This window comes from Trachurus trachurus (assembly GCF_905171665.1).
Source record: "Trachurus trachurus genome assembly, chromosome: 5".
Lineage (NCBI taxonomy): Eukaryota > Metazoa > Chordata > Actinopteri > Carangiformes > Carangidae > Trachurus > Trachurus trachurus.
In genome coordinates this window covers 6,688,934-6,715,284 of record NC_139896.1, presented here as the reverse complement: position 1 = coordinate 6,715,284, position 26,351 = coordinate 6,688,934, and the positions used below count along the sequence as shown (strand labels likewise).

The following is a 26,351-nucleotide window of genomic DNA, read 5'->3' as shown; positions in this document are numbered from 1 at the left end:
TACCCAACCAAGGCAGATCACATTTTACTCACTCACACAGAGAGAGATAGAGACATATTATACAGCCTACATCTGTAAAACTTCTACAAGTAGCCTACTGACTGACAATCTATTTGTTTGTTTTGTTTTTTAAAGGGGGGAATGAATCTCCTTCCACTTGAAGTTGTTTGCACCATAACCGGTTTTGTAGAGGAGGAGGAGGAGGCAGCGAGGCAGCAGCAGCGGATGGGAACATTCAGCAGCAGCAGCAGCAGCAGCGCCAAACTCACAATGCGCCCGGAGTGAGCAGACACACGGAGACAATACAGATCCGCGGGCACTCTGAGTGAGTGAGGAGCTGCAGCAGCCTCTCTCTCTCTCTCTCTCCCTCTCTCCCTATCTCTCTGTGTGTTGGCCGTTCAAACCCTCTTCCACGGCGGCATAGCTATCCTTTTCCCTTTTCCTCCACCACGGCAGAATTACTGATTGATTGATTGATCGGGGCTGATCAGGCAACATTGACTTGGCAAACCGAAGAGCGAGTGGTTTGATCTCCAAACTCAGCCATGACGTCTCCGGCGAAATTCCGAAAGGACAAGGAGATAGTGGCCGAATATGAAACTCAAGTCAAAGGTAAAGAAAACAACTTTTTATTATTATTATTATTAATATGAGTAAAGCTTCTCGTGTGTTTGATGATTGAGCCTTTAAAATCTGTGCTTTCTTACTGGAAGCTGTATGTGTGTGTGTTTCCCTGGACTTGGCTGACTGCGTGGTTTTCCTGGACCTTCAGCTTTCCCATCAGGCGTTAAAGGGGTTGCGCGTGCTCTCTCCCTCTCTTTCTCTCTCCTTTTTTTCTTTATTAAGGAAAAATGTAAACCACCAAACCTTTTGTGAAGGTTTATTATCGCACATGTGGACGTGGCGGGTTGATAACGTATCAGTAATCGCAATCTTTGATGATCAGTGTGTGATCGCTCGCCTCTATCTCTATACCTCAGCACACACACACACTCACACACTCACACAGACACACACAGGGCCAGCACATTCCGGGAGGTGGTGGTGGAGGGGGGGGAAAGACGCTCAGAAAAGCAGGGTTGTTGTCCAAATGTGGGCTCTATATGGTCCGTAAAGAAAAGCTCATGTGAAGCTGGTGTGTGTTATGTTATGTGTATGTGTGTGTGTGTTGTGTAGACTACCCAGAGGGCTGGGGTTTCGACATGGAACAAGGCAGGGCGTTTTCTCTCCCTCTCTGTCTCCTGCGTGTCTGTTCAGTTCTGCTGCTGCTGCTGGTGGTGGTGGTGTGCGCTGCCATTCGTTCATGCTGCAAATGTGTATGTGTGTGTGTGAATATGTATGTGTGTGTGTTAGAGTGTGTGTGGCTTAACCGCAGCTATAGCAATTAAATGATCAATTCCCTGCAAACGCTTGTCCATTGATCACAGCTCATCGGTGTCGCCTCTGCCGGTGATCGAGGACGTGGGAGAGCAGATTGTAGTGGTTAGGAAGGGGTGCTGCCTGGGAGGTTAACTGTTTACTGACTGGTTGCTATGAGTGTGTATGTTTTATGTCAAGGCAGGCACACTTTTATTATCTTTTTTTATTTATTTTGACAGCCATTGCTTATCAGATGTATGGATGCAGCAGTGGTTGAGGTAGGAAGGAGAGAGGGGAAGCTTGAGGTGGCAGCAGCAGGAGGAGGAGAAGGATGTGGACAGACAGGACAGGATATTGCCCTTGTAAAGAACAGCATGTTTCCACTCCACTGCTGCAATGCCAGATCTGCAGATAAGACGACGAGCCAAGCCAAGCCATACCTTTACTTTGACTTTGCCTCATTTACATTTTTGGAACAGGACACCACCAGTCCTCCTCCTTCTCCTTCTCCCTCCCTCCCCTCACGTCTTCATGCTGTCACCTCCTGTGTCACTCTTTCTGATCGGGTCATACAAAAGTGTTTGTGAGAGAGATGCTATCATAAATCACAATGCTGTCCTACTGGTCTTTCTGGGTGTTAGTGTACGGTTGAGTGATAAATTAGAGGGAGGGGAAAAAAAACAAACAGTAAATCATCAACATCATCAAATGTTTTAGTGGAGGTGTGCATCTGCCAAAAAAAAAAGCTGCTTTTTAGTGCCGCCGCGTGCAAGCGCAGAGTCAAATCACTGGTTCCTGGAACTGGACCAGATTATTTCAAACAAGCGGAGAGTTGAGTTGAGTTGAGTTGAAGTGACACCTGAAAGCTGCAGCGTCATGTGACTGTGGTTGGTTTCGTATGCCGTTATCGAAACGACTGAATATTTGTTGTTTGTGCACTCGGGTGGGTGTGAGCTTCCTCCAACTGTCACTTATGTGTACGTGTGTGTGTGTGTGTGTGTGTGTGGAGTAATGTGCACATGGGTTTGATGCGGTGGGTGGGTGGGTAGTCCTGTCAGTATACCGTAGTAGTAATGGACAGAGCTGCTTTTCCTTGTTTACCTGCCGATCTGCAAACCCAATTTAGCTGTCACCACACTGGCATTAGTGTCATGGCAGACTGCTGTTTATGCTTGGCAGCCTGTGTAAAGGCCCTCTGCTGCCTGTGAGAGCTGTATGTGTGTGTCTGTGTGTGTCTGTGTGTGTGTTTGTCAGACCGTGGACTTAATGTTTGTCCATCGACCCTCAGCATTGATTCCTCCTGTCAGTTTCTGCCCCCCCCCCCTCCCATCCTCCCCCAGTGAACAGCTGTGTTGGACCATCTCTCTGTCCACACATTTCTTTCCACATCCCATCCTCGGCAAACCTGTGCACCCACATTATAACCGGTCGAGGTGTGTGTGTGTGTGTGTGTGTTTTTCCATCTGTCTTTAGATGCCATGTGTGTGAGTGTGTGTCTGCCGTCACATTCCCAGCAGTCTGCCTCCACCGACAGTCTGTCATTATTACCCCGTGCACTGTTGTTAGAGATTCTCTAATGGAGGGTATCAAGCAGTAATACATGAGGCAGCTACACCTCACACATCTGCGTCTCTCTTTTTCTCGTGTGTTTGCTAACAAATCTTTCAGAAGAGCTGCTCCAGCGTCTCGCAGCAGCAGCAGCAGCAGCAGCAGCAGCAGCAGCAGCAATGTTCTTCCCATTCTGCAGCATCATGGCTGAAATAAATGTAAATCCTCCCTTGGCAGGCGTTCATAATGCTCTGCAGCAGGAGTGGGAGATGCATAATGCACTTCAGCATCTTCACATTCACACAGAGATGTCTACATGTTGTCCCCATTATTTAAAACTCCCGCTGAATATTCCAACTACGATAATTTTACCTTTTATTTAACTTTGATTTAACCTTCCTGCAGCACCATTGCACTCCACCACTCTATCGTCGGTCCATTGCACTGCAGCGAGACACTACAGGCAAAAACACTGTTTTTACATGCGTTGATCAATTTTGAGATTTTGGGCTATTTTTCTTCCTTAACATGTCTTCTTTCAGACAAAAAGTTGAAAGAAATGGTAGAAAATCCACATTAAGGTGGTTATTTTACTTCATTTTGTCTCTTTCATCAGTAGATTTCTCCTAAATTTACTGTGCTGTGCTTGTTGTCTGACCCATGTCATGTCAGGTATCATTATAAAGCTCTCTCCTGAACAATTATGTAGGCTCCAAAAATTGTCATTTCCTTTTTATCAGCAGCCAATCGTAAAAGTACGATTTACATGAACAATCTATGGAATTTTACAGTACAAGTCTTTAAAGGCCGTTTTCTCAAAATGAGTTTTTCTTCAGACTCTGAGCCCGAAATCTCAACTTCAGCAGCACTTACAGTAGAGAAACCAAACCTTCCAGTTTCATACCTGTCTATATTCTGAAGGTTTTTACAGAGGGGATTGTTAATATATCATTCACAGTCTGACTTATACAACACTATAGTGACAGTATTTTCTCATTTTCAGAGTGATACAAAGAGATATCCAAAAAAAAAAAAATCCCCTCTGTAAAAACTTCTGATTCTAAAACAGGAATTTTGAAAGGGGCTTTATCCATTGTTCAGATTTCAGTTCTGGAAATGTATGCAAATTAGCGCATATTTCATTAGATATTGCCTCATTTACATATTTAAACATACAAAATTTTACGCTATTCACCTGTAGTGTCTCCCCTTAAAATGGCAATACATGTATTCTCATGCAGTAAACCATATGCTGCATTTGGCTTTCTTTATGGCATTCACTGATTTACCTTCTTAAAATGGGACTCTGTCTGTGGATGTGGATGCTTTAGTGTTTAAAGTTTGAAAAAACACACACTCTGTCCACACACCGCCTCTGTACTGGTCCGTAGGGAGAAAACCTGTGATGTTGTGGAAGTATGGGAATGTCATTGGACACTACGATCACCGGCACATCGTTGACGTGGGAGCGGAGAAATATTGCTCGCTTGCTTGGATACCACCATGATTTTTCTCTCAGTCTGACTTTCTCACAGGCAAAGAGTGCTGATACTCTAATATGGGATTCTGGCTGATGCAAGGAATGTTCCTACTGCTCAGGAAGAGGGTGTGTGTATATGTGTGTGTGTGTGTGTAGCAAGACACAGAGCAACTGAAAGGTGGGAGATCGAGTGAGAAGAAGAAGGCGAGAGAAGAAGGCGAAAATGGAAAGTGAGACACATTTAAAGCGGGACAGGAATGTTGTAACACAGACGCAAACGGTTACACAGCAGCGCTGCAGTGGAGCTGAGGAATGAGCTTATCACCCACCACCAGTCTTACTTCACTGAGCACTTAGCTGCAATTGAATCCAGAAAGCAACTTTTTAGTTTTCACCCTGAGACTTGTCATTATCGCAGGCTTCATTAGGTTCACATGTAGCAGCAGCAGCAGCAGCAGCAGCAGCAGCAGCTATCACCGTGCACCCCCCCCCCCCCACCCCCACCCCTCCTACCCCCTGGTTTAACTAGTCTCCAAACTCACCATATTGATTAAATGGAAAGCTTCAATTCAGGCAACGGCAGTGGAAAAACCAGGGAGTGCTGCTGCTGCTGCTGCTGCTGCTGCTGCTGAGTCTTGCAGAAAGAAAAAAAAATTGACAGCTGTTAAATTTTTCAAGTACATTATTGGCTCCGTGCATCGCTGCATCTGTTAGTGTTTTAACAAGTGTTTTCCCTTTGGAAATAGTAACCGCTTTAACAAAGTGGAAAAATGTATTGATTATGCTGGTTTCTCAGAGAAACACACTGAAGTATGTGTGTGTGTGTGCGTGTGGCTATTCAGTGCAGTGTGATGATGATGTGCTGAATAACTCGTATTGATTTGCAGACTAAAATCTGACACACAAAGAAGCAGACAGTATTTTTCTTTTTAAAGGCTCTGAATGATTATAATTTTCCAGACGGGGTTAATTCAGCTCTGCAGGTACGATGTTGATCTCTTCCTCTCTCGTCTTTTAAGAAGAGAACGGCGACGACGAGCGCCTGTGGCTACAAACTAAAACAGTGTCTGACTTGCATGTACATTACCAAGCTGCCTGTTTACAAGGCAGCTAGAGACCTGTGTGTTTTTATTCATTTATTTTGGATAAAGAGCTGCTCAGAATTGCACACAACAGAAAAGGTGGTGACTCGGCAAGAGGTTTATTGTCTGTATGCTGGATCGTGTGTGTGTAGCTCTCTGCCTGGCCTATATTTTTGCTTGCAAGTGTGTTGTGGGTAATTGATGTATATTTGATCATGAGGAGCAGCGGGGATGCTCTGACACAAAAATAGCAGCCAGATTCTGTTTCTTGTTTATGAACAGCTGTGATACAGAGGGAATCTCAGAAATGACAAAACAAAAGGAAACTGATCCGGTTTAATTGTTGTTATTTTAGTACCAGGCCTTGTTGCCTTCAGTGTGTGTGTGTGTGTGTGTTTGGTTGGGAGGATGTGGGAAGGACGTCGTTAAGCGAATCAATTAAGGACTACATTTAGGGCTTTGTGAGTGTGATCTTTTTAACAGTCCCTTGTCAATTAGAGCCGGACTGTATTGACTCGGAACCAGCGGTGCAATTACCGACCACAAGTCAATCACACAGCGCGGGGCTGTTTACTCACCAGGGCCGAGGAGGACAACGCTAGAAAAACACGCACTATGTGGATGGATATCTGTGTGTGTGTGTATGTGTGATTGGGTGTGTGTTTGTTCTGTGAGATGAATTAAAATCGCTGACGGAGCTCAAACATAAGGAAGGATGTTTGCGTGAAGCCGAGGTTCGGGAGATTATACAGGGAGTGTGTAATGCTTCCTGTTTGGGCCCACGGCTTTGTGTCTTTGCAATGGAATCTCACACACACACAGACACACACACACACACATGCCGTGACTACAGTCAGCACACCCGCCTCTCAGAATAGACGGGAACTGAGAGATAAAGTTAGATTTTTTTTATTTTATTTTAGGAACCAAAATCTTTTATTCTCTTTGATAAGTCACAATAGAACAATGGCTTCCATACCTGCTGCTGCTGTGGTGTCTGGCCATCTTTCCTGTGTGTGTCTGTGTGTGTATCTGTGTATGTGTGTAAACAGTAACAGCCGCCATGTGCTGTGTCAGCACCAGACTCTACGTGGCTGAAAACACTCATTGATTTTCTGCTCCCCTCCACCTATCTGCTTCCTCATTCTTTAGCATTCGATATGACAATTTACTACCGAGCTGCTGCTGCCGAAGCACCTGAGTGAAACACAATTTTCTGAGGCTGATTGCTGAGTTGGCGTCCTTCAATGTGCACACACACACACACCAACACACATGTATGCAGAGAGAGAGCGCTGGCTACAAATCAGAGAGTAGAGTGTGTTATTGTGATTTGGATGGAGGTGTCTAATCCATCTCTGTCTGTAGCAGCTCACACTGTGGATACAGTTGATAGATGAAAGATAAAGAGAGGAATGTCTGTTGTGATAGCTGTAGATTCCTCCGCCATGAGAAGCAGACGAACCGTGGAGTTGTGCTGCACCCACAGCTCATTAAGGTGGGTGTCGGAGAAGAGAAGAGAAGAGAAGAGAAGAGAAGAGAAGAGAAGAGAAGGGAAGGGAATGAAAAAGAAAGACAGACAGAAGTGGTAACAGAAGAAGAAGAAGAAGAAGACGACAGCCAGTAAAAGCCAAGTGGGGTAAGGTCAGAGTTCAGCTGCTAGATGACTGTTGCTCATTGGTGCCAGATGTTCCAGATGCTCTGATTGGGCAACAGATGTTCCCGTCTGCCCTGGTTGGCTCTCTCCGTTCGCTCCGGCTGCCATTAATTCACCAGACCTTCAGCGCTGAGCTGAGCTGAGCTGAGGCATGCTGGGATTGGCTGACAAGGCCCCTCCCTCTTTTTTTTTTTTTTCTCAGGTGTTCCTTTTGCTTTGATGTTGAAAAGTATGTGTGTGTGTGTGTGTGTGTGTGTGTGTGTGTGTGTGTGTGTGTGTGTGTGTGTGTGTTGTAATTTGTATGTCCAGTCGCTGTGTCGCCTCTTGTACTGACATTTCGCAACAAGATTAAACTGATGCCATATTTATTCATGCAAAGCAGCAGACATGCACACACAGACACACACACACACACACTCCTCCTGTCAGTCTGACTTTGTTTTTACCTGCTTTAGTTTTTTTTGCATATTTGCAACAGCATGAGAGGACAGGTAAAGATAAAACACTTTTTTTTTTCCCATCACAGAAAGTTAAAAAACCATCACATGTTCTCACTTTATGAGCTGGAACTTGTTCATTTTTCAGTGTTTAAAGGGATAGTTCAACATTTTGGCAAATTGGCCCATTGCCATAATCCCTATAGTCATAGCAGTGGGTTTGTTACCTTTAATTGTCGGTGCAAGCTATTTCTAGAACGGCAGAGCAGAACTGCGAGCTGCCCAGAGCTGCGCTACGGAGGCTAATGGGATTTCTTGGTTTCCCTCATCAAACGCATCAAATACACAATCCAACAACTCCAAAAGGCTCTGGTGGACAAGTTGTGACCTGCACATTCACCACGCTATGAGATAATAACACAACGTTACCAGACAGAGTTGTTTTAGAGGCAAATTCATGCAAAACCGCTGATGTGTGTTGCCTTCAGGGACAGTTTTTCGGCAAGCAGTCTCTGCATTTACCTTGAAAACAACTTTGTCTCGTAACATTGCGTTATTATCTCATAGCGTGGTGAATGTGCAGGTCACAACCTGTCCAGCAGAGCGTTTTGGAGTTGTTGGATTGTTTATTTGATGAGTTTGATGAGGGAAACCAAGAAATCCCATTAGCCTCCGTAGCGTAGCTCTGAGCAGCTCGCCACTCTGCTCTGCCATTCTAAAAATAGCTTGCACAGACAAATAAATGTAACAAAACTATAGGGGTTATGGAATTATGGGTCAATTTACCACAATATTGAACTATCCCTTTAACTAATCACTCATCAGAAGTTTCTGCAGGTTAATTTCCTTGGTTGATTCAGCTGCAATATATTATATATTATATATGATTACATGGGCCAACCCCTTAGAGCTCACAGTTAATACAGAGGTCTTGACCCCTGTTAGGGTGCCTCATTGAAATTTCACTTTCTTTATGTGACACACACACACACACACACAGCAACAGCAGAGCAACCGGTGAGAGTGTGTAAAAATGTAAAAAGCAGAGCCGTCCTCTGGCCTCCCCCCATCCTCACACTCACACACACACACTCACACTCACACATGGTCTGTCTGTCAATCCCACCCTCTCTCTCCCTCTTTTTCAATCTTTTTCTTTCTCTCAGCCTATATCCAACGAACAATCAGACCATTGTGAGAAGAACTGCTGGTGTTTAGCTCAAACTCTCTGTTTTTCTATCCCTCTCTCTGTTTCTCTCCCTCTCCTCCTCATGATGTTTGTCAGTTGTGATGAAATGTGACACACATGTTTTCGTCACGCGTCCTGTGAGCAGCTTTAACCAATAACCACCACTTATATGATCTTTACGATATGTGACACATATACAGTGTGTGTGCATGTGTATGTGTTTAGCCTCCCTCCACCACCGGACACTGACTCATGCACAACCAGCTGAGAGACGGAGAGAGGATGTTTGCGTGTCTGTGTGTGTGCGTTGGTGTGAACATCTTTAAGAACAGAGGGATCTATATAAAGCAAAGCAGAGCAGAGCAGGGACAAAGCTTCATACTCATATCCTCTGTAAAACAATCAATAGGAGAACAGACGTCCAGCTGTAAATAAATAGGAGAGGCTGGAAAGAAAGGGGGAAGGAGAGAGGGAGAGAGAGACAGAGAGGGAGGGAGAGAAAACACACCAGTAGAAAAAGGCAGGATAATGCTCCCCAGGGAGGCCAGAGGAAACAGGTTGTGTTTGAACAGCCCTCGTACACGGCCGGAGTGCAAGAGGAGGAGGAAAAGCAAAAGGAGCCGGACCAAGGAGGCGAAAAGGGAGAAGGGAGGAAGAGAGAGAGAGAAGGAGGGAGCGGGGGGAGGCAGAAAGAAGAAAGGAAAAGAAGAAGAAGGAGGAGGAGGAGGAGGGATATGGGAAACATGCAAGAGATCTGAATAGAACGAATCGCCTTGTCGTTTACAACTACTTCCGGGTAGAAAACCAGCATGAGAACAATAGTGACAGACGAGAGTTTCGCTATCTCATTTTCACATCATTATATCACCGTTTAGACTAATCTGATGTTTGTAAAGTTTATAAAACCAATGATTGGACAAACATTACTATCTCTGTGTGCACGTTTTTGTAATCAGTCTTGGTTAGCGTAAATTGGCAGGGCTAACCGTTAGCTAGGCTACTTGTTTAACTTTAATAACTCAGTGACTCAATAAACGGTCCATGAAAAAATATTTTTTCCAGCAGATATCTTAGTTACTATCTTGAGCTAACTGGAGTAGTTTCATGCCGTATCCGACATTGGGAGGGTTTTAACAGTTGACGTCCTGATGTTAGCTTTGCTACTGCCGTTAGCTTTGCCGTTAGCTGTCCCTGTCACCATGATTTAGTAGGGAGGTTAAGCCCAAAAAATAGGCCTTTGACTTCAAGTCATGATGCAAAGGTCCCCTTTATGGAAGTAGGCCTACCTTAGGGTCATACAAATAAATCCATCCTAAGACACAAGTGACGTGGGATCACACTGTATCTGAAATAAACGTGTTTTTTTTTTTTAAATGGGCGCCGACCATACTTGAAATGCCCATATCAATTGCTTCTGTTTTAGCTATAATAACTAATTTGGTGTCTAAGTGTATATTTTTGGGATCAATTAATCCAATAAAATAGGTTTCAAGACAAAAGAAACAATGCTATTGTCCTTACCATGACAATTGGAGCTAAAATAAAAATGCATGCCAAAAACCACCTTTCTTCCCGTAAGTAGTTTTAAACAACAAGGCGATTGGTTCTATAGAGGAGGCAGAGTTACAGAGAGGTGAAAGGAGGGAAGACGCCCCGCTCCCCTCAGACTGGATCATCCATCTGTATTTGTGTGTACAGTGTGCGCTATTAGCCTTTTCACTCCCCATCTCTCTTTCTTTCTCTCTTCCTCTCTCCTCCTTCCCCCCTCCATCACCAGCTTCTCCCTCTCTCTCTCTCTCTTGCTGCACGTAGGCAGAGTTGGTTGCTAGGGTTACTGAATTGCCCCCATTTTTCTGGGTTTGTGAGGAGCAGAGGGAAAATGAGAAAGAATAATGTAGATTTGTCTCCCTCCCCTGTAGGCGCCGGCTAATCAGGTTACATATACGGTATACACACACACACACACACACAGACACACACACACCAACGACTCCATTTTGAACCTTCAGACCTTTTCAGGCTTTTTTTTCTGCTTCTTTTGCTTTCTTGCTTTGCTTTGCACCCCAGTTCTCCTTATTTTCTCTCCTCCTCCTCCGCCTCCTTCTCCTTCATTCCTTCTTTTCTTTTCACTGCTTTCTTTTCTCCTCGGTGTCACTGCAGTTTCCTCATCTCCCTGCCTGCACCCCCCAGGCTGAGGAGGTGGTGGTATCCTCCAAGTGTGAGCAAGACGGTTAATTAGAAGAAATTCAGATTTGCTGCTTGTTGTTTCTTGAAAATAATTTTTGGCTCGTCACTGGTATTATTTATAAACGCCTGCGGTCGTGTTTTAAACTTGCATTAGCCTCAGATACTGTAAATGAGTTGCAACCCGGTGCAAAAAGAAAATGTGCTGCTGGTATCAAGGAGAGTATTTCAGTGTTGTGACAAGTGTGTGTGTGTGTGTGTGTGTGTGTGTGTGTGTGTGGGGACTGAGCAATCAGTGCGTGCTGGCACTCACTATTCGGGTTCACACCTCTGCTAATGCTGTTTTAATGAAGCCATTCATCACCTCTTCTCAGCTGAATCTGCATCACTTTACACACTCACACACACACACAGCTTCTCTCGCTGCTTTCTCTTCTTTTTACTTTATGTGTGTGTGTGTGAGGACACGGTGTTCTTCTCCCCCCTCTCCTCCTCGGTTGCCATGTGGATGCACCAGTTTTTCTATTTTAGTTGTTCCCAGCATCAAAGCCGCTCTGGTGGAGATTTCTCCCGTTTCTAACTCCCGGTGTTTGTTGCTGCGCTCACACACACACTCACACACACTCGGGCTCAGAGAGGCTTCGCTTTAAAACCTGCTGCTGCTCCGACTGTGGGAATACTGTCGTTTTCTTTCCCACAGTCATCACACACACACACAAACTCATGATAAAAAAAAACAGCAAACACACTCCTGTATACAGCCAGGTGAGCTGATCCCAGCTGCGTGCGTGCTTGTGTGGGTGTTGTTTGGGTCTGTGTGTGTGAACATGTGGACCTCAGCTGGAGGTTACACTCAGGTCACTTTTATTAGCCGGTTGTGCAGCAACAGGAAGTGGATGTGGAGATCAAACCGCCTCCTTCCTCCCCTGTCATCTTCCTCTTCACTCATCCATGTGTGGCGGGCGGCCCCCGCTGTGTACAAACAAGGAAACAAGGCATGTGGACATACGCAGCTCAAAAAGGAGGAAGTGTCAATGTCACACATACATACCACCACCAGACGTGCTGACATGTCTGACACCTGTTTGGCTTTAAAACCGTCCACTAAACCTGGGCTGCACGTTAGCCCATGTGTTTTCTGGGTATTGACATATAGGCCTATAAATAATATCAAAGAAGTTGATTTAAAAGACAAGAGGCAGGGCACAGTGTGAGTTTGCGGGGGCATGTACAGACAACTGAAAGTAAAACATTTATTTCTTGGGTACTTATGTAAGTAACTCTTGTAGTACTCTTTGTAGTTCAGTGCACGGTCAGAGGACGGTATCATGCATACACTCGTCTCCGCTCTCACATCTGTACATGTTGAAAAGGAGCGGCTGCATGAGCATGTCTGATCATCTGCCTACCTTCCTGGAGAACATGTGTGTGCCACGCCTGGTGAGGATGAACCCCCCCCCCCCTCCCCAAGGCTCCAGATTTCCCCCCTAAATGGAGGCATTTCGCCCCTAAAGTTTGAGACAGTGCAAGTACATTTTTCATCTACCTTTTTATTGATTTTGTCTATAAACAAACAATCAAACAATGAACATGAAGACCTATAGACAAGTGCAAAAATATCAGGGGGTATCAGTAAAAACGTACATAAAGAGACCGGTAAACACCTCCAGTTGTGAAAGTAAGCAATAAGAGTACAAAAGGGTAAAGAGATTACTTGAAGTCTGGTCTGACAGTAGAGACATATGTCATCCATTTGGACCAATTTTCAATTAAAAAACCCTTTTGTGTTCTTAGATTAAAAGTAATGATTTCTATTACAAAGATGCTGTACACAATATCAATCCATTAATCTACACTTGGTGACCGTGCCTCCCTCTTCAACCATTTCTTCGTTATAGATTTCTTAGAAGCCACCGGTAATATTCTTAGCAAATATTTATCTTTTTTATTATCCAGTTCCTCTAGATCTACCAGATATAACAAATTGAAACATTAAGTTATTTTTGTTGAAAACACAGTCTCTAGAATTTGATGTATGCTCAACCAAAATGGGGTCACGGCAGGGCAACACCAGAATATATGGTAATGATTCACCTCTGTCTGATTGGAATATGATCTCTTTTGATCACATTGTAAAGGGCAGAAATAGCGGATTACATTTTTCCATGTAAACTCTCTACAAAGTGGAGAATTTGTTGTTTTCTGCTGTTTTATTTTTAACACTATAGTGAAATGTGAAAGGGGCGACTCAAAGAATCTGGAATCTGTCATCACAGCATCATGAATGAAAAGGAAATATTTGCTTTGCAAGTTGATTTACAGTGTGCACCCCTAAACTTTCTGCTTGTGCACCTAAGATTTTAAGTTAGTAGTAAAAAAAAAAAAAGTTAGATTGGAGCGCTGCACCCTAGAAATAATGTGTTTTACCTGCAGCAGACTGACTCTGTGCTGTGCTGGACCTGTTTGGAGCGAGCAGCACATACCTGAGGCCTGATAGATATCTCAGCAGTTTTGCAGGCGCCTGTTAGCAGACTCTTTCTCTTGCTGCTCGCCAAGCGTGGCCAGGAGGCAATGGTGTGTGTGTGTGAGAGAGAGAAACATGCTGATATGTGCTCTTCACTCATGCATGTTTAAGCGTGTCCTCAGGCTGTGTCAAGTAAAGTACTGTCAAAGTCTCCAAACCTGTCAGGGACAAACACAAAGGACCCAGAGTTTGGGTCTTTGTTGTGCCACTTCTATACATCTCAATGCAGCTCAATTGATCGGCAAGTGCGACATGATGATCTGCATTGTGTCGCAGAAGATAATGAGTTAACATTTTAGTGAACAACAAACACACACATAAGCTAATGTCATTCAGTACAGAAGCCCTGCTACAAATCACCTGTGTGACACTTCGGTAGATCCGTTTTTGTTGACACTGTGTGAGACGTGTTGATTGAACTCCACTGAGTCAACACTGACATGAACAGGCTGTACTGACTTCCTATTGTCTTTGCAGTAGTTCTCATGCAGATGGGACCTTACTGCACTTTTTCTTTTATTTTTAGGTGTTTATGCGCATGGTCCTTGAAATACAGAATAGAGGTTATAGGTGTATTTATAGGAAGAGGTTTGTAGCTCTGAGAATACAAGCGTGGTGTGTAAGTTTAGATGCAGAATGATCTTCTGTGGTCTGGCTGTGCAGAAAGAAAAGGGGAACTTTTACAAAGTGTGAGTCAGGTATACGTATGGCATGCAAAAGATGGCCAGTGTTGGTTGTGGATTAGCTGATCTCACTCAGCATTTGCAGCAAAAAAATGTGATTGCAGTGTCTTTAGTTCGTTGTGCTGTGGACGCTTTAGTAAAAGTAGTTTTTTATCAACATGCAGTCACAGACGTTGAACCATCTGCAGATTGTAATCTCTAAAAATTTCGAGAGGCAGCCTCGCTAATGGCCATAATGCAACTGAGCCAAAGAGTGTTAGAAAGAATCCCACCACAAACCGGGAGCGAGTGGATGTTTTGTGTATGTGTGTGTATGCAGGATAAACTGTTGTATTGAATGCCAAAATGGTCATCGTCAAAGTATTTTAATTGAGCAAAACGGCGAAGCAGAGGCTCAGAGCTCGAGCGCGTAAAAAGAACGGTCGGAAATCCAGCTTTTTCCGTCATTACTGACAACAAATTGCAGTAATTAATATTCACCGAGACATTCCTGGAATAACTGAGGCACAAGCCGCGCTAATATTATTATTTTTTCATATATTGCATGCACAGTCAGTGTATATGAACTCTTTGCTGCTGCAGCTGGTGACACAATAACAAGTTGTTGTGGGTAAATGTTGTTTTAACTGTTGCATCATTGCTTCATTCTGGGTTGTGAATAAAAGGGAAGTGGTTTCTGCACTGAACCCACTCACTCACTCACTCACTCACTCACTCACTGTGGAGTGTTGAGACCATGTGCTTGCCTGCACCGTGGGATACCCCCTCTCCTCTCAGGTTACTGCTTTCTCCTCTTCTCCCCCCCTGCGGCCTCCCTCCCTCCATCCCTCCCTCCTTTACATTCCGACTCAGTCCATGTGCTTCAAACAGAGTGGAAATGGGAATATCCCTCCCCTTATACATGCACACACACATACACACACATGCTCATTCCTGTTGTGCAGTGGCCCATGTGCTGCTCTACATATAGATTATATAGTTTGTCAGGCCGTCAGACCTGTGTCCAGACCTGTGCTCTGCTCTGCTCTGCTCAGCTGAAAGTCAAATAAAACAGAATCCGTTTTTCTTGGAAGGAAGTAGGGTTGCAAAAGGGCGGAACATTTCCAGTAAATTTCCGGAAAATTTCCAGAAACTTTTCTTAGGAAGTTAAGATGGGGAATTTTGGAATAATTTCCATGGGAATTATGAGAATTTATCGGAATTATGGAAATGTATGGGAATTTATGGGAATTAACTGGAAATTGGGGGTAATTTCAACAAACTGTATCATATCCAAACATAAATGTAAATATTTTGTTTTGTCATAATAAGCAGACATCCATGCAAAATAATACAATTAAAAAAACATGACATTTCAACATATTTATTTGTGAGTAGAACTTTATCAAGTTGTAATAACATGAATGTTGAGTAAAATATTACTCACCCTCACCAATCAATTTAGTAAATTTAGGATTTATTCCCATTTATTCCCGTTAATTCCCATGGAAAGTTTCCAACTTTGAAAATTCCCGCAATAGGGATGTCACGATTACAGATTTTCTTGGTACGATTATTGTCAGAGAAATTATCCCGATTATTATGCATCAATACATTTCAAAACACCATGAATGTGTAAAATCAAATACAGTCAAAATATAATTATATCTAATCTCTGAATATAGGACCAGTTATTAATCCTCCGGGGGAAGAGTTTGAAATATTTAAGTCATTAATTGTCATCTATACCAAATGTTTAAGTTTATTTCAATCTTTTTTTTTTACAATACAAATGACACGCAAACATTTAAATTCCTACCAATTCAGCGTTACTTTAGATAAATGGACCAGTATCTGTGCATGTACCTTTACTTTGGCGCACATCTGCCGATACGGTTCCAACATAATCTTTTTCGGAAAGTGACGGTATTTAGGAATCTTTACGATCAATTAATTGTGGCGTTTAATTAATACCACGATTAATTGTGAAAACAAGTAATTGTGACATCCCTATCCCGGAATTTTGCAACCCTAGAAGGAAGTAAAGACGAGCACTAAAGGAGGGGAAGGAGGGTGGGGGTGCGCCCTTTAACACAAAAGCACCCAAACCATCAATCACCTCATCACATTGGTGGCATAGCATCCTGACACAAGCATGTTCTGGTGCCCCATCACTCTTTTCTGCCCCCCCCCCCCCCCCCCCCCCCCCCCCCTCTCTCTGTGTGAAATCCTTCTGTCCGAGGGCAGCGTTGCATGGTAAAGGTTGTGCCGTCCATGACACATGTGCACATACACACAAGAAATTCTCTGTGCAAAGGTTGCAGTGGGAGGCAGCAGGGGCTAAGTGGCTGAGTGTGAGTGGAGCTCTTGTGTCATGTGCTGCTGGTGGTGGTGGTGGTATTCCCTCAGAGGAATGTGGAGGAGAGAGTTTCCCAGTCTGGAGTGGCGGTGGTGGTGGTGGTGGTGGTGGATTCCCACTGCCTCTTCTGAGAGCAAATGAAATGTTATAAGCCCTCAGGAATCCAGTTGTGTTGTACGCGCAGTGTGCATTGCAGCATCAGTTATTCATTAGTGGTGAAAATGTCCTATATTGTAAAACTGTTTTGCACAATTTCTAATCCTTTTTTAGTGGGATGATCCGAGGTCACCTGTGGCTACTGGTTTGCTGTTGGCAGCCAAACCCAGCTGTGGGCTGAGGAGGGTCCTAACTTAATTTTAATAAAGTAAATTAAAGACAACAACCGGGGTCACACTGAGGTCACAGCGTCATCTTCTGCATGGGTTTTCTGTCAATTGTAGAAACATAGTTGAATCTTGTTGGGGTGAAAGACAGACTCCACACACTAACCAGACAGTAGGAAATGACAGAATTCGATTACCATGGATGTTTATGTGCTGAAAAATGCTTGACGTGAATAGGATTGAAGTCGTGCTTTATCTTTCTATCTCATCTTCTGTAGGTCTGAGTTTTCATTCCTAGCTGGATGCCTGAGCATCTTTTGGCCCTTTTCCATGACACATTTACAGCTCGATTCGACTCGACTCGACTACAACTTCATGCTTCATAGTTCCTCGTCAACATGGGCGGTGCTGTCTTAGTACAGCTGCCACGGTCGCTCCGTCTAGCTCTCTTCTTTGGATCCTCTCGTCAGCTCCAAACACAGTCATCTGCACCTTGACTATGAACCACGGTGTTTAAAGAGGAACTATGCAAGATTTTACCTTAAAGAGACACTGAGAAGTTTGCTTTTGGTTATAAAAGAGTCTCATATTGATGTGGATGAATCTACGTTACCCACTTGTTAATGGGATAAGTATATCGTTTTGTCTTTATTAGTGTTGTCACGATACCAACATTTTGGTACCGGTATCGGTACCAACATGTTTTTCGATACTTTTCGATACTTTTCGGTACTTTTCCACATAAAAAGAGAACACAAAAAATGTCATTATTGGCTTTATTTTAATAGAAAAATTTGGACCATAAAACAGGAAATCAGTAAACAGTTACTGCTGCTGCAGGATTAACATTCCATCTATATTAATCTGAACTCTTCCTAAATTAAAAAATGTCTGTTTAAAAATGAACATCAACTTGTTTTCTTTGCATTATTTGAGGTCTGAAAACACTGCATCTTTTTTGTTATTTTGACCAGTTGTAATTTTTGGGAGAAATTGTTATCAGTAGTTTATAGAATGAAACACAAATGTTCATGTTACTCAAACATACACCTATTGTTTCCCATATGTAGACCAAATTGATTCTGTTCCCCCCACCCCCATCAACGCAATATCGTTCCGTTAATTCATCTCTGCGTAGCGCTGCTTCGCCGTGCTCACTCACTCAGAGAGAGAGAGAGACATAGAGACAGAGAGAGAGAGACAGAGAAAGCATGCAGCCAGTGGTGATCCGCGGTAAAAACACAACTTATTAACGAGGCTGTGGCGCACACACACAGACACACACACAAACACAGGCACATGGACAGGTGGCGCTGTAACGGTAATGATAAAAAGCACCTTGCTTCGTTTGTGACTCGCTCCTCGCGGCTCAAATGACAATGCGGCGACTTCACGCGGCGACGTCACCGCTGCTGGCGGCGCAGAATGAAAGTACCGGTCCCATCTAAGCGCAGTATGGTACCGTTTTAAATGCGTTAGTACCCCGGTACCAATCTAGTACCGGTATACCGTGCAACCCTAGTCTTTATAGTTATTTTGATATTATTATTTAGTGGTCGACTCGCCCAGCATTTCCTGGTTTCCTGGACGCAGCCCGGCGGGTCATGGGAATAACACCGCCGGATCGCTAGTTGGCATCGTTTATGGTCGGAACTACGACGGTATCTGATCGTCTTCCAACCTCCGACTTTCATTCTTGATCAATGAAACAAGTTTTCGCTTTCGTCCGTCTTGCACCGATCCAAGAATTTCACTCATGGGAAATGTAGTGTGATAACACTTCCGCTTTCTGTAATTCCTTGTAGTCATCTTAATTAAACAAAATTTACATTTACACGGCTTGCAGCCAAGGACGCAGCACTTACGTTTTGTTTACCCACCCCGAGTGATGACGTAAGGAAAGATGGCGACGCTGTGAATATGGTCAATGGTTCCCCTTTAACTCACGTGAAAGAATAACAACAGTCTCAGTTCAGATCAGTGGTCACTGTTGCCAGGGTCTTTTTTTTTAAATGGTGGGTTTGATTCGTGTCGGACGTTGTGACTCTTCCAATGACGACACTCTCTGGCCAATCAGTGGCCGGCAGTCGGTTGATGTCACATTTTAGTATCAGCTCATTTTGCTTGAAACCTCAGTTGTGGTGTTACCAAACAAAAAAAAGTATCAGGTAACAGGTTCGATCCCAAGCGGAAAATCAGAACAACATGAGCGGAGTTGGGTAGCGCTATAGTGGAAAAGCGCCATTTGAGTTGGTGGGTTGTTAAATAAACTGTAAAACACTGAATCCTGTCGAACAAAAGAAAAAACAAACTTGCAGCGAATATTTTTGTATATATGACCCCCCTCTCTACCCCCCTCCACCCCCTTGCCCCTCTCCTGTATTAAAGCAACTATTGTATCTCCACACGACACATTGGGCGCTTAATGCCCATTGTTTTCCAGCCTCTTTGTCAGTGATAATGGCCAGGAACACTTTCAGTATGTGTGAGTCAGGTCCCTGGCTGTATCCCTCTCCATTGTGTCCTCCTCTCGCTCTCCTTTTTTTTTTTTTTTTTTTTTTTACTCTGCGGGTTTGACAGACAATGACGGCTACTGTCCTGCCCGGTGAAATACATCGCTGTCATAGCTCACATTCTACATGCTCCATATGCAACACAACAACGCAACACAGCTGCCTCGCCGCCGCGGAGTCGACTGGAGGGCCATTTTGAATTCATGAATTATTTTGTTGTGTTTTTTGGTACAACAGGGAGAATGTGTCTGATTTCTAGTGAGGAAGAGGAGGAGGAGGGGAAGGGGGGAGAGTCTGTGATTTTCCTTGTTTTAGTAAAGAAGTGGGAGCATGGAAAGAAAAGGAGGCAGAGAGAGAAGGAGAGGAGTGTACAGCTGACGTCTGGGAGCAGGAGAAGAATCGGAACAGCAGGACTCTGATGGATCAAACAGGCTTCCTCTGCAGATAAGAAACCAAACAGGCCAGAGAGAGAAAGAGAGAGAGAGAGGAGGAATAAAGAAGAAGAGGAATAGTTGAACCAAAGATACTCTATAGATAGATGGCCCATGAGAAGCTGCTCCAATGATATGAAATGGTATCACTTCCTGTCTCCTAAGTGGGCGTGGATTTATAAATGTTGTAGGTAGACGAAAGTGGTATAGGTAACCAGAACCAGGGCGAGAGAAACAGGCCTTTCCTTCAAAATAAAAGCACCAAAGTAATAAAATGCGGTGAAACTTTTTAATTAAAGAATATAATTTACAAGAACATTTCCAAGCCATTAAAAGGATAGTTCAACATTTTGGCAAATTGGCCCATTGCCATAATCCCTATAGTCATAGCAGTAGGTTTGTTACTTTTAATTGTCGGTGCAAGCTGTTTTTAGGACGGCGGAGCAGAGCCGTGAGCTGCTCAGAGCTACGCTACGGAGGCTAATGGGATTTCTTGGTTTCCCTCATCAAACTCATCAAATACACAATCCAACAACTCCAAAACGCTCTGGTGGACAAGTTGTGACCTGCACATTCACCACGCTATGAGATAATAACAGAACGTTACCAGACAGAGTTGTTTTAGAGGTAAATTCATGCAAAACCGCTGATGCGCGTTTCCGTTGGGGCAGTTTTTCAGCAAGCAGTCTCTGCATTTCCCTCGAAATAACTCCTCTCTGTATGAAGAGCCTGGTGACGCGAGGCTAGGTTGAACAGTAAACTGCACTAATGTCATGACCATCTTCCCCCCTCTTCTCTCTCTCTCTCTCTCTGTTTTTAACCTTTGCGTCCGGGTCGTGGTTGATCCGTCTGTGTGAGTCTACTGAGAACAGGTGTGAGCCACATGTCTGTTGTGACCTTTGACCTGCCAGCCCAGCCACAGCTCCTACCACCACCACCACCAGCTCCCTCCCACCGGGACCATCTCCCAACTCTCAAACCTCCCGTCAAGAGGGACGAGTGTCGTCGTTGTCGTCATATATTTACTACAACCTGACAGTTCTGCATGTGTGTGTACATGTGTGTGTGTGTGTGTGTTTATGATGCGGAGATTACGCGGTGTGAAAGTGCTCCCTGTTCGCGCCCTTCAACTCTGAGGCAGCATCAATAATTCAGCAACACATTGCAGAGCACAAAGCTGCTCACAGCGTCGCCGCTTTTCTCTTTTTCTTTTTTTTCTTTTTGTTTTACCTCCCAGATTCCTCAGTATTTATCTGTCTCCTGTTAGACTGTTTTTATGCCCCCATTTTGTTTCTCTTACCCCCCCAACTCCCCTCCCCTCCCTCTCTCCCACTCTGCTCAGCTCTGCCCACTTTGTCTTTCTCTATTCTCTGTCATGTTTCTGCTTCAAGAGCTGAAAATCAGTCAAACCTCTCACTTGCATTAGTGACTATTTTCTGTTTCCTCCTCCTCCTCTTTTCTCTGACTTTTTTGAAATATATATATCAGGGATTTCATTCCTGTGTGCAATCCCTCCCTCCCTCTCTCCCTCTCTCCGCTCACTGTCCTGTTCTTTTAAGATCTCACCGAGGCTGTTTTTTTTTTTTTTTTTTTTCTTGGAGGGGGCCGGAGTCGAGGCTGTGCAGGGGAACTAGGAGGGAAAGGGTGTGGCCGCCCACACTGCACCACTCCATTGTGTTGTGTTGTACTGATTCTGACACGTCCTCTCTCTGTGACACACACACACACACATCACACAAATTAGGACACGTACAACAGTGTCGAGTCATCATGTGTCCCAGACTCCTCTGGTCTGGTCTCTTCTTGGTATCAGGGCGGTCGGCAGTGGTGGACAGTAACAGAGTAAATTTGCTCGAGTACTGTACTTAAGTAGCTACATATCCAGAGGATTTGTACTTTACTTGAGTATTAGATTTCTTTGGTACTTATTACTCTTACTTGAATACATTTCCAAGACAAATATTTTTACTTTTACTCGAGTTAATTTCTAGGAAGGCTGAAAAGTACTCGATACTTTAAGGTCTGCTCTTTTTTTCTTTTTAAAATACTATTGGACACAAGCTGTGTTTGTCAAAGAAGGAAACCCTAACCCCTAAAAGACGCACATCAGTGCAGCTGGTTTCAAAGAGTTAATTCTCAGAAACAAGAGTTAAAAGGTCCTTAAATTCATCTAGAAAAAATTATAGTAATTCATGGATGTGAAAAATAAGAAATTTACTCTTACTCTTACTTTTACTGGGGTTGAGTACTCTGTCCATCTCTGGCGGGCGGTCTGTCGGGCCTCTCCTTTTTGTTTTCTATCGATCCTACTGTGTCAGAGGTCAGAGAGACAGAGAGAGAGAGAGAGGAATGCTTCAACTGGACGAGTTAACAGCAGCAGAGTTTGTAACCACGGGGACGTCAGGCAGAGGACACGCAGCAGCGCTTTAATCTAATGGTCCAATTCGTCCAGAAATTTGTCTCATCACTGACCCTCCTCCATCCACGGTGGAGGTCAAAGCTCAGGGTCGGCTCGAGAGCAGTTACACACACACACACACACACACACACACACACACACACACACACACACACACACACACACATACGCACACACACACACTCAGGCTTTCCAAATTAAGAGCACAAGGAACTGGGTGTGTGAGCATGTTGTTGTCGTTGTTGCAGGTATTCATAGGAAAAATGAAACCAGTGAACCAGGAAGTCCAGCCTTAATAATAACATGATGCACGAGTCTGAAGGTTAACTGGAATTATAAACAAAACAAAACAAAACAAAACAAAACAGCAGCTCTGCTCAACAGGTTCAACTCCTCTGACTCAGGAAACCTACCTGCAGAAATCAACCACAGCAGCAACAGCTTCGTCCTGTCTCTGCATGTAGGAGCTGAACGGCACCACAAGGTTTTATAATTGGCCTGCAGAGTGTGTGTGTGTGTGTGTGTGTGTGGCTGCATGACATTGCAACAAAATTTGACCCCGTTGTGCTGATCTTGTTGGTCGGTTCAGTCACTGCGACCTGTTGGTAAAGTCTGGTGGCCTGCTGCGGTGACCATCAGATGCTTGTTATGGTGATATTTGAGCCGGAGCGAGGGACAATCATGTGGGCGGTAATGCTAAGTAGGCATTATTATGTGTATATGTGTGTGTGTGTGTGTGTGAGAAAGCAAAACAACAGTGAGTATCTGTGTGTGTGTGTTTGTGTGCGTTTAAGGAGCACAAAGGCTGTGTTTATTGTGTATCATCACGGCGGTGTCCTCAGGGTGACCTCAGGTGAGCTCTGAGCTCTGAGCTGCCTCTCAGCCAGACTTTATCTCCCAGGATTTGGAGGGGAGAAGATGTAACTTATTTTTGATCATCTCACCTCCTTCTGACTCGAGCGAGCGCCTTTTATTTTATTTTCTTTATCTCGAGGCTTTGGTGTGTGAGTGTTTACTCTCACAGTGAGGGATCACGCAGCGTGTAACACTGAGACCTGCGTGGTTTTATTTGTGCACTGAGCTCAAGCTGACCCTGAGTTACCCTGCTGGAGTTTATTATGATATACTATATCCTCCTCCTGACCACACCACACCACACCACACCAAACCACACACACCTGCAGCTGCTCTCTATGCATCAATCCATAATATTAATAGTCTCCTTACATAATCAATCACATTAAAGCAGCTCTACCTCTCAGTAATCCAGCCTCCTTGTCTGGGTTTTGTACTTTGACTGACGTTTAACGGCTCCGGGCTGTAAAGAGTCCTGGTTTTACTGCCCAGTCGGCCTTTATGCCTCGGAGTCTGCTGCCGTTTCTGTTTCAGTTGCTGTTGCTATTGCTGTTGTTGTTGTTGTGTTTCTCTCTCAGTGATGCTTGGCTGCTCGGCGGAGAGCTAATCTCTAATTCAACCTAATGAAGTTTAACACCGCGTCTCTGTGGTGCAGCTCATCCAGAGGAATTAGAAAACACAGCAGTGCTTCTTGTTCTTCTTCTAAAGCCTCGCTCAGCCACTCAGCCTGTGTTACTGTGCATCTCTGCAAAAACTCCAAAATAATTTCATTATCACATGTGGATGTTTAATTTTACCTTTTAAAGAAGCGTGCTGCAGGGACTCTGTCCAGCTGGTTTGCAGATGTTTATTAGTGTCACTGGTCTCTCTTTTTTTCGCGTGGTAAGAGTGGTACTGAGATCAAAGGAGCCGTCTCATGCATTCTTCTCTCTAAGCTCATTTTCCTACTTTTCCCATGATGCCTGGAAGCTCAAAAAAATATTAATTGAAGGACTAAGCTTTAATGAAAAAAGGCCTGAATAGAACACGGGCTTTAACCTTAAGTCTGTGGTAAACTCGACAGTTCAATTCCTATCACGCATGGACTCTGTTGTAATGAAACCTGCTGACCGGTGACGTCGTTGTGTCACGTATCGACCGCTGTTATGTCAGCGGCTGCCGTGCACAGCTGCACCTGAAGACCCCGGCTCTTCCTCTGCTAATTACTGTAGTCTGAGGATTACTGTGATCACTCTGAGGAGCTGAATGTGATCCTCACAGCTTAGACCCCTTTCTCTATTAAAATGAAGAACCACAGTATTAAATTACCCCCGGACTTAAGCAGGAGAACAAGTGTATTCATTGGATGATATATAAACCCTCAGTGGTGCGAGCGTCTCATCCTGTCCCCACGACAACAATCAAATCATCTATATGATGAGATGTGTATTTTCGTATTGTTTATACATGATAAATATACATTAAAGGGATAGTTCAACATTTTGGCAAATTGGCCCATTGCCATAATCCCTATAGTTTTAGCAGTATACAGTAGGTTTGTTACCTTTAATTGTCGGTGCAAGCTATTCTTAGAACGGCGAAACAGAGCCGTGAGCTGCTCAGAGCTACGCTATGGAGACCTGCACATTCACCACGCTACGAGATAATAACAGAATAACAGAGTTGTTTTTGAGGTAAATTCATGCAAAACCGCTGATACGCGTTCCCGTCGGGCGCAGTTTTTCAGCAAGCAGTCTCTGTATTTGCCTCTAAAACAACTCTGTCTGGTAACGTTGTGTTATTATCTCATAGCGTGGTGAATGTGCAGGTCACAACTTGTCCACCAGAGCGTTTTGGAGTTGTTGGATTGTGTATTTTATGAGTTTGATGAGGGAAACCAAGGAATCCCATTAGCCTCCGTAGCGTAGCTCTGAGCAGCTCTCGACTCTGCTCCGCCGTTCTAAAAATAGCTTGCACCGACAATTAAAGGTAACGAACCTACTGCTAAGACTATAGGGATTATGGCAAAAAATGTTGAACTATCCCTTTAAATAGTCCAAATTCTGAGGTACTTTAGGTTTTTTCTTAGGATTTCTCTCCATGTTTTGCATCTTCATTATTCTACATGAAAGAAAACGTAGTAATAGTAAGTAAAACTTTCTTTCCCTCACACTTTTGTTGGTCTGCCTCAGGAGAGCAGTGTTGTTTTCTTGTTTTTGTTCTGAGAGGAACTGAATGTAAAAACCAAAACTAAAGACGAGGAAGCAACGCCGCAGAGCGAGAACGAGCCAAGTCAGAGTCGGTCGCTCTCGCTCTCCCAGCCGAGTCCCCCGGGCTGCTCCCGTGCTGTTCCACAGAATGTTGCTGCGGTACAGTAGGTTGTTGTTGTGCTGAGGTGTTGAGTTGTCCTCCTCTCTGGGAGCCTCTCCACGCAGCCTGGCCCAGTTTATCACCGTCCCTCCACACCACCATGTCTCTGCAGCACTGGGTGTGTGAGTGTGTAAAGTCATAGTCAGGACTCAGGCGCTCCATGTGCCCTCCTGATTAGAGGTGGGAATCTTTTACTATCTCACGATTAGATTAGATTCTTATTTTGGGGGGCTACGATTCGATTCAAAATCGATTTTCAATTAAAAACGATGATTTCTGCTTCAGTCTATCGGTGTGCAAAGGATCCTCATGATCTACTCCAGTCTGCTTTGCAAGACAGAATGACTAATGTGTCTTTTTCACATTTATTGAGTTTTAAACATTTATCCATGCTTAGATGGAATTGTTGAAACTGTTGCATAAAATCAATATCACATATTGCTTAAGTAACAAAATTAAAAGTACCTCTTTATTTTTAAAGAGTAGTGCAATTAAACATGCTGCCTTTTAAATTCTAAGGAAATGGATTTTCCTTAAAATTTGTTTCATTGTTTTATTTTTTTAAATCGATTTTGGGATATTTTATATCGATTCTGAATCGTATTAAATGAGAATTGTGATTCTTATGTGAATCGATTTTTTGGCACACCCCTACTCCTCCTGATGATGCTGCTTCACTCTGACCATGATGCAGGTGGGGTGGGGCTCTGGTCCCTCCTCCTCCTCCTCCTCCTCCCCCCCGTGCATGCTGCAGCTGGGGCATCTGCAGTGGTCGTTGTTGTGACCGACTGTCGCCGCCACCGCCGCCGCTTGGTTGGAAATTGTGGCCATATTTCATCGGCCCGGCCCGGCCCCCCTCCCCGTCACCGCCATGGAAGCCCCAGAGCTCTCTGAGCCGTTCCTCTGCAGGAGTCATTACACAGCAAGGCCGCTTCTCCACAGCGTGCAAAACACACACACACACATGCATGTACGTGTGC

The 26,351-nt window shown here is 44.1% G+C and overlaps 1 protein-coding gene across 4 annotated transcripts in view; it reads left to right on the top strand.

Moving 5' to 3' along the window:
• The window catches only part of srgap2 (SLIT-ROBO Rho GTPase activating protein 2), an 88,358-nt gene that overhangs the window by 7,324 nt on the left and 54,683 nt on the right, over positions 1 to 26,351 (top strand). For 2 of the 4 annotated variants that reach the window (XM_083972085.1, XM_083972083.1), the window contains exon 2: positions 136 to 612. In XM_083972085.1, coding sequence (XP_083828211.1) covers positions 546 to 612 — 67 coding nt within the window. In that variant the 5' untranslated portion in view covers positions 136 to 545. Of the gene's footprint in view, positions 1 to 124; positions 613 to 7,062; positions 7,109 to 26,351 lie in introns of those variants that run through there. The other 2 variants (XM_083972084.1, XM_083972087.1) reach the window with 2 other exon arrangements.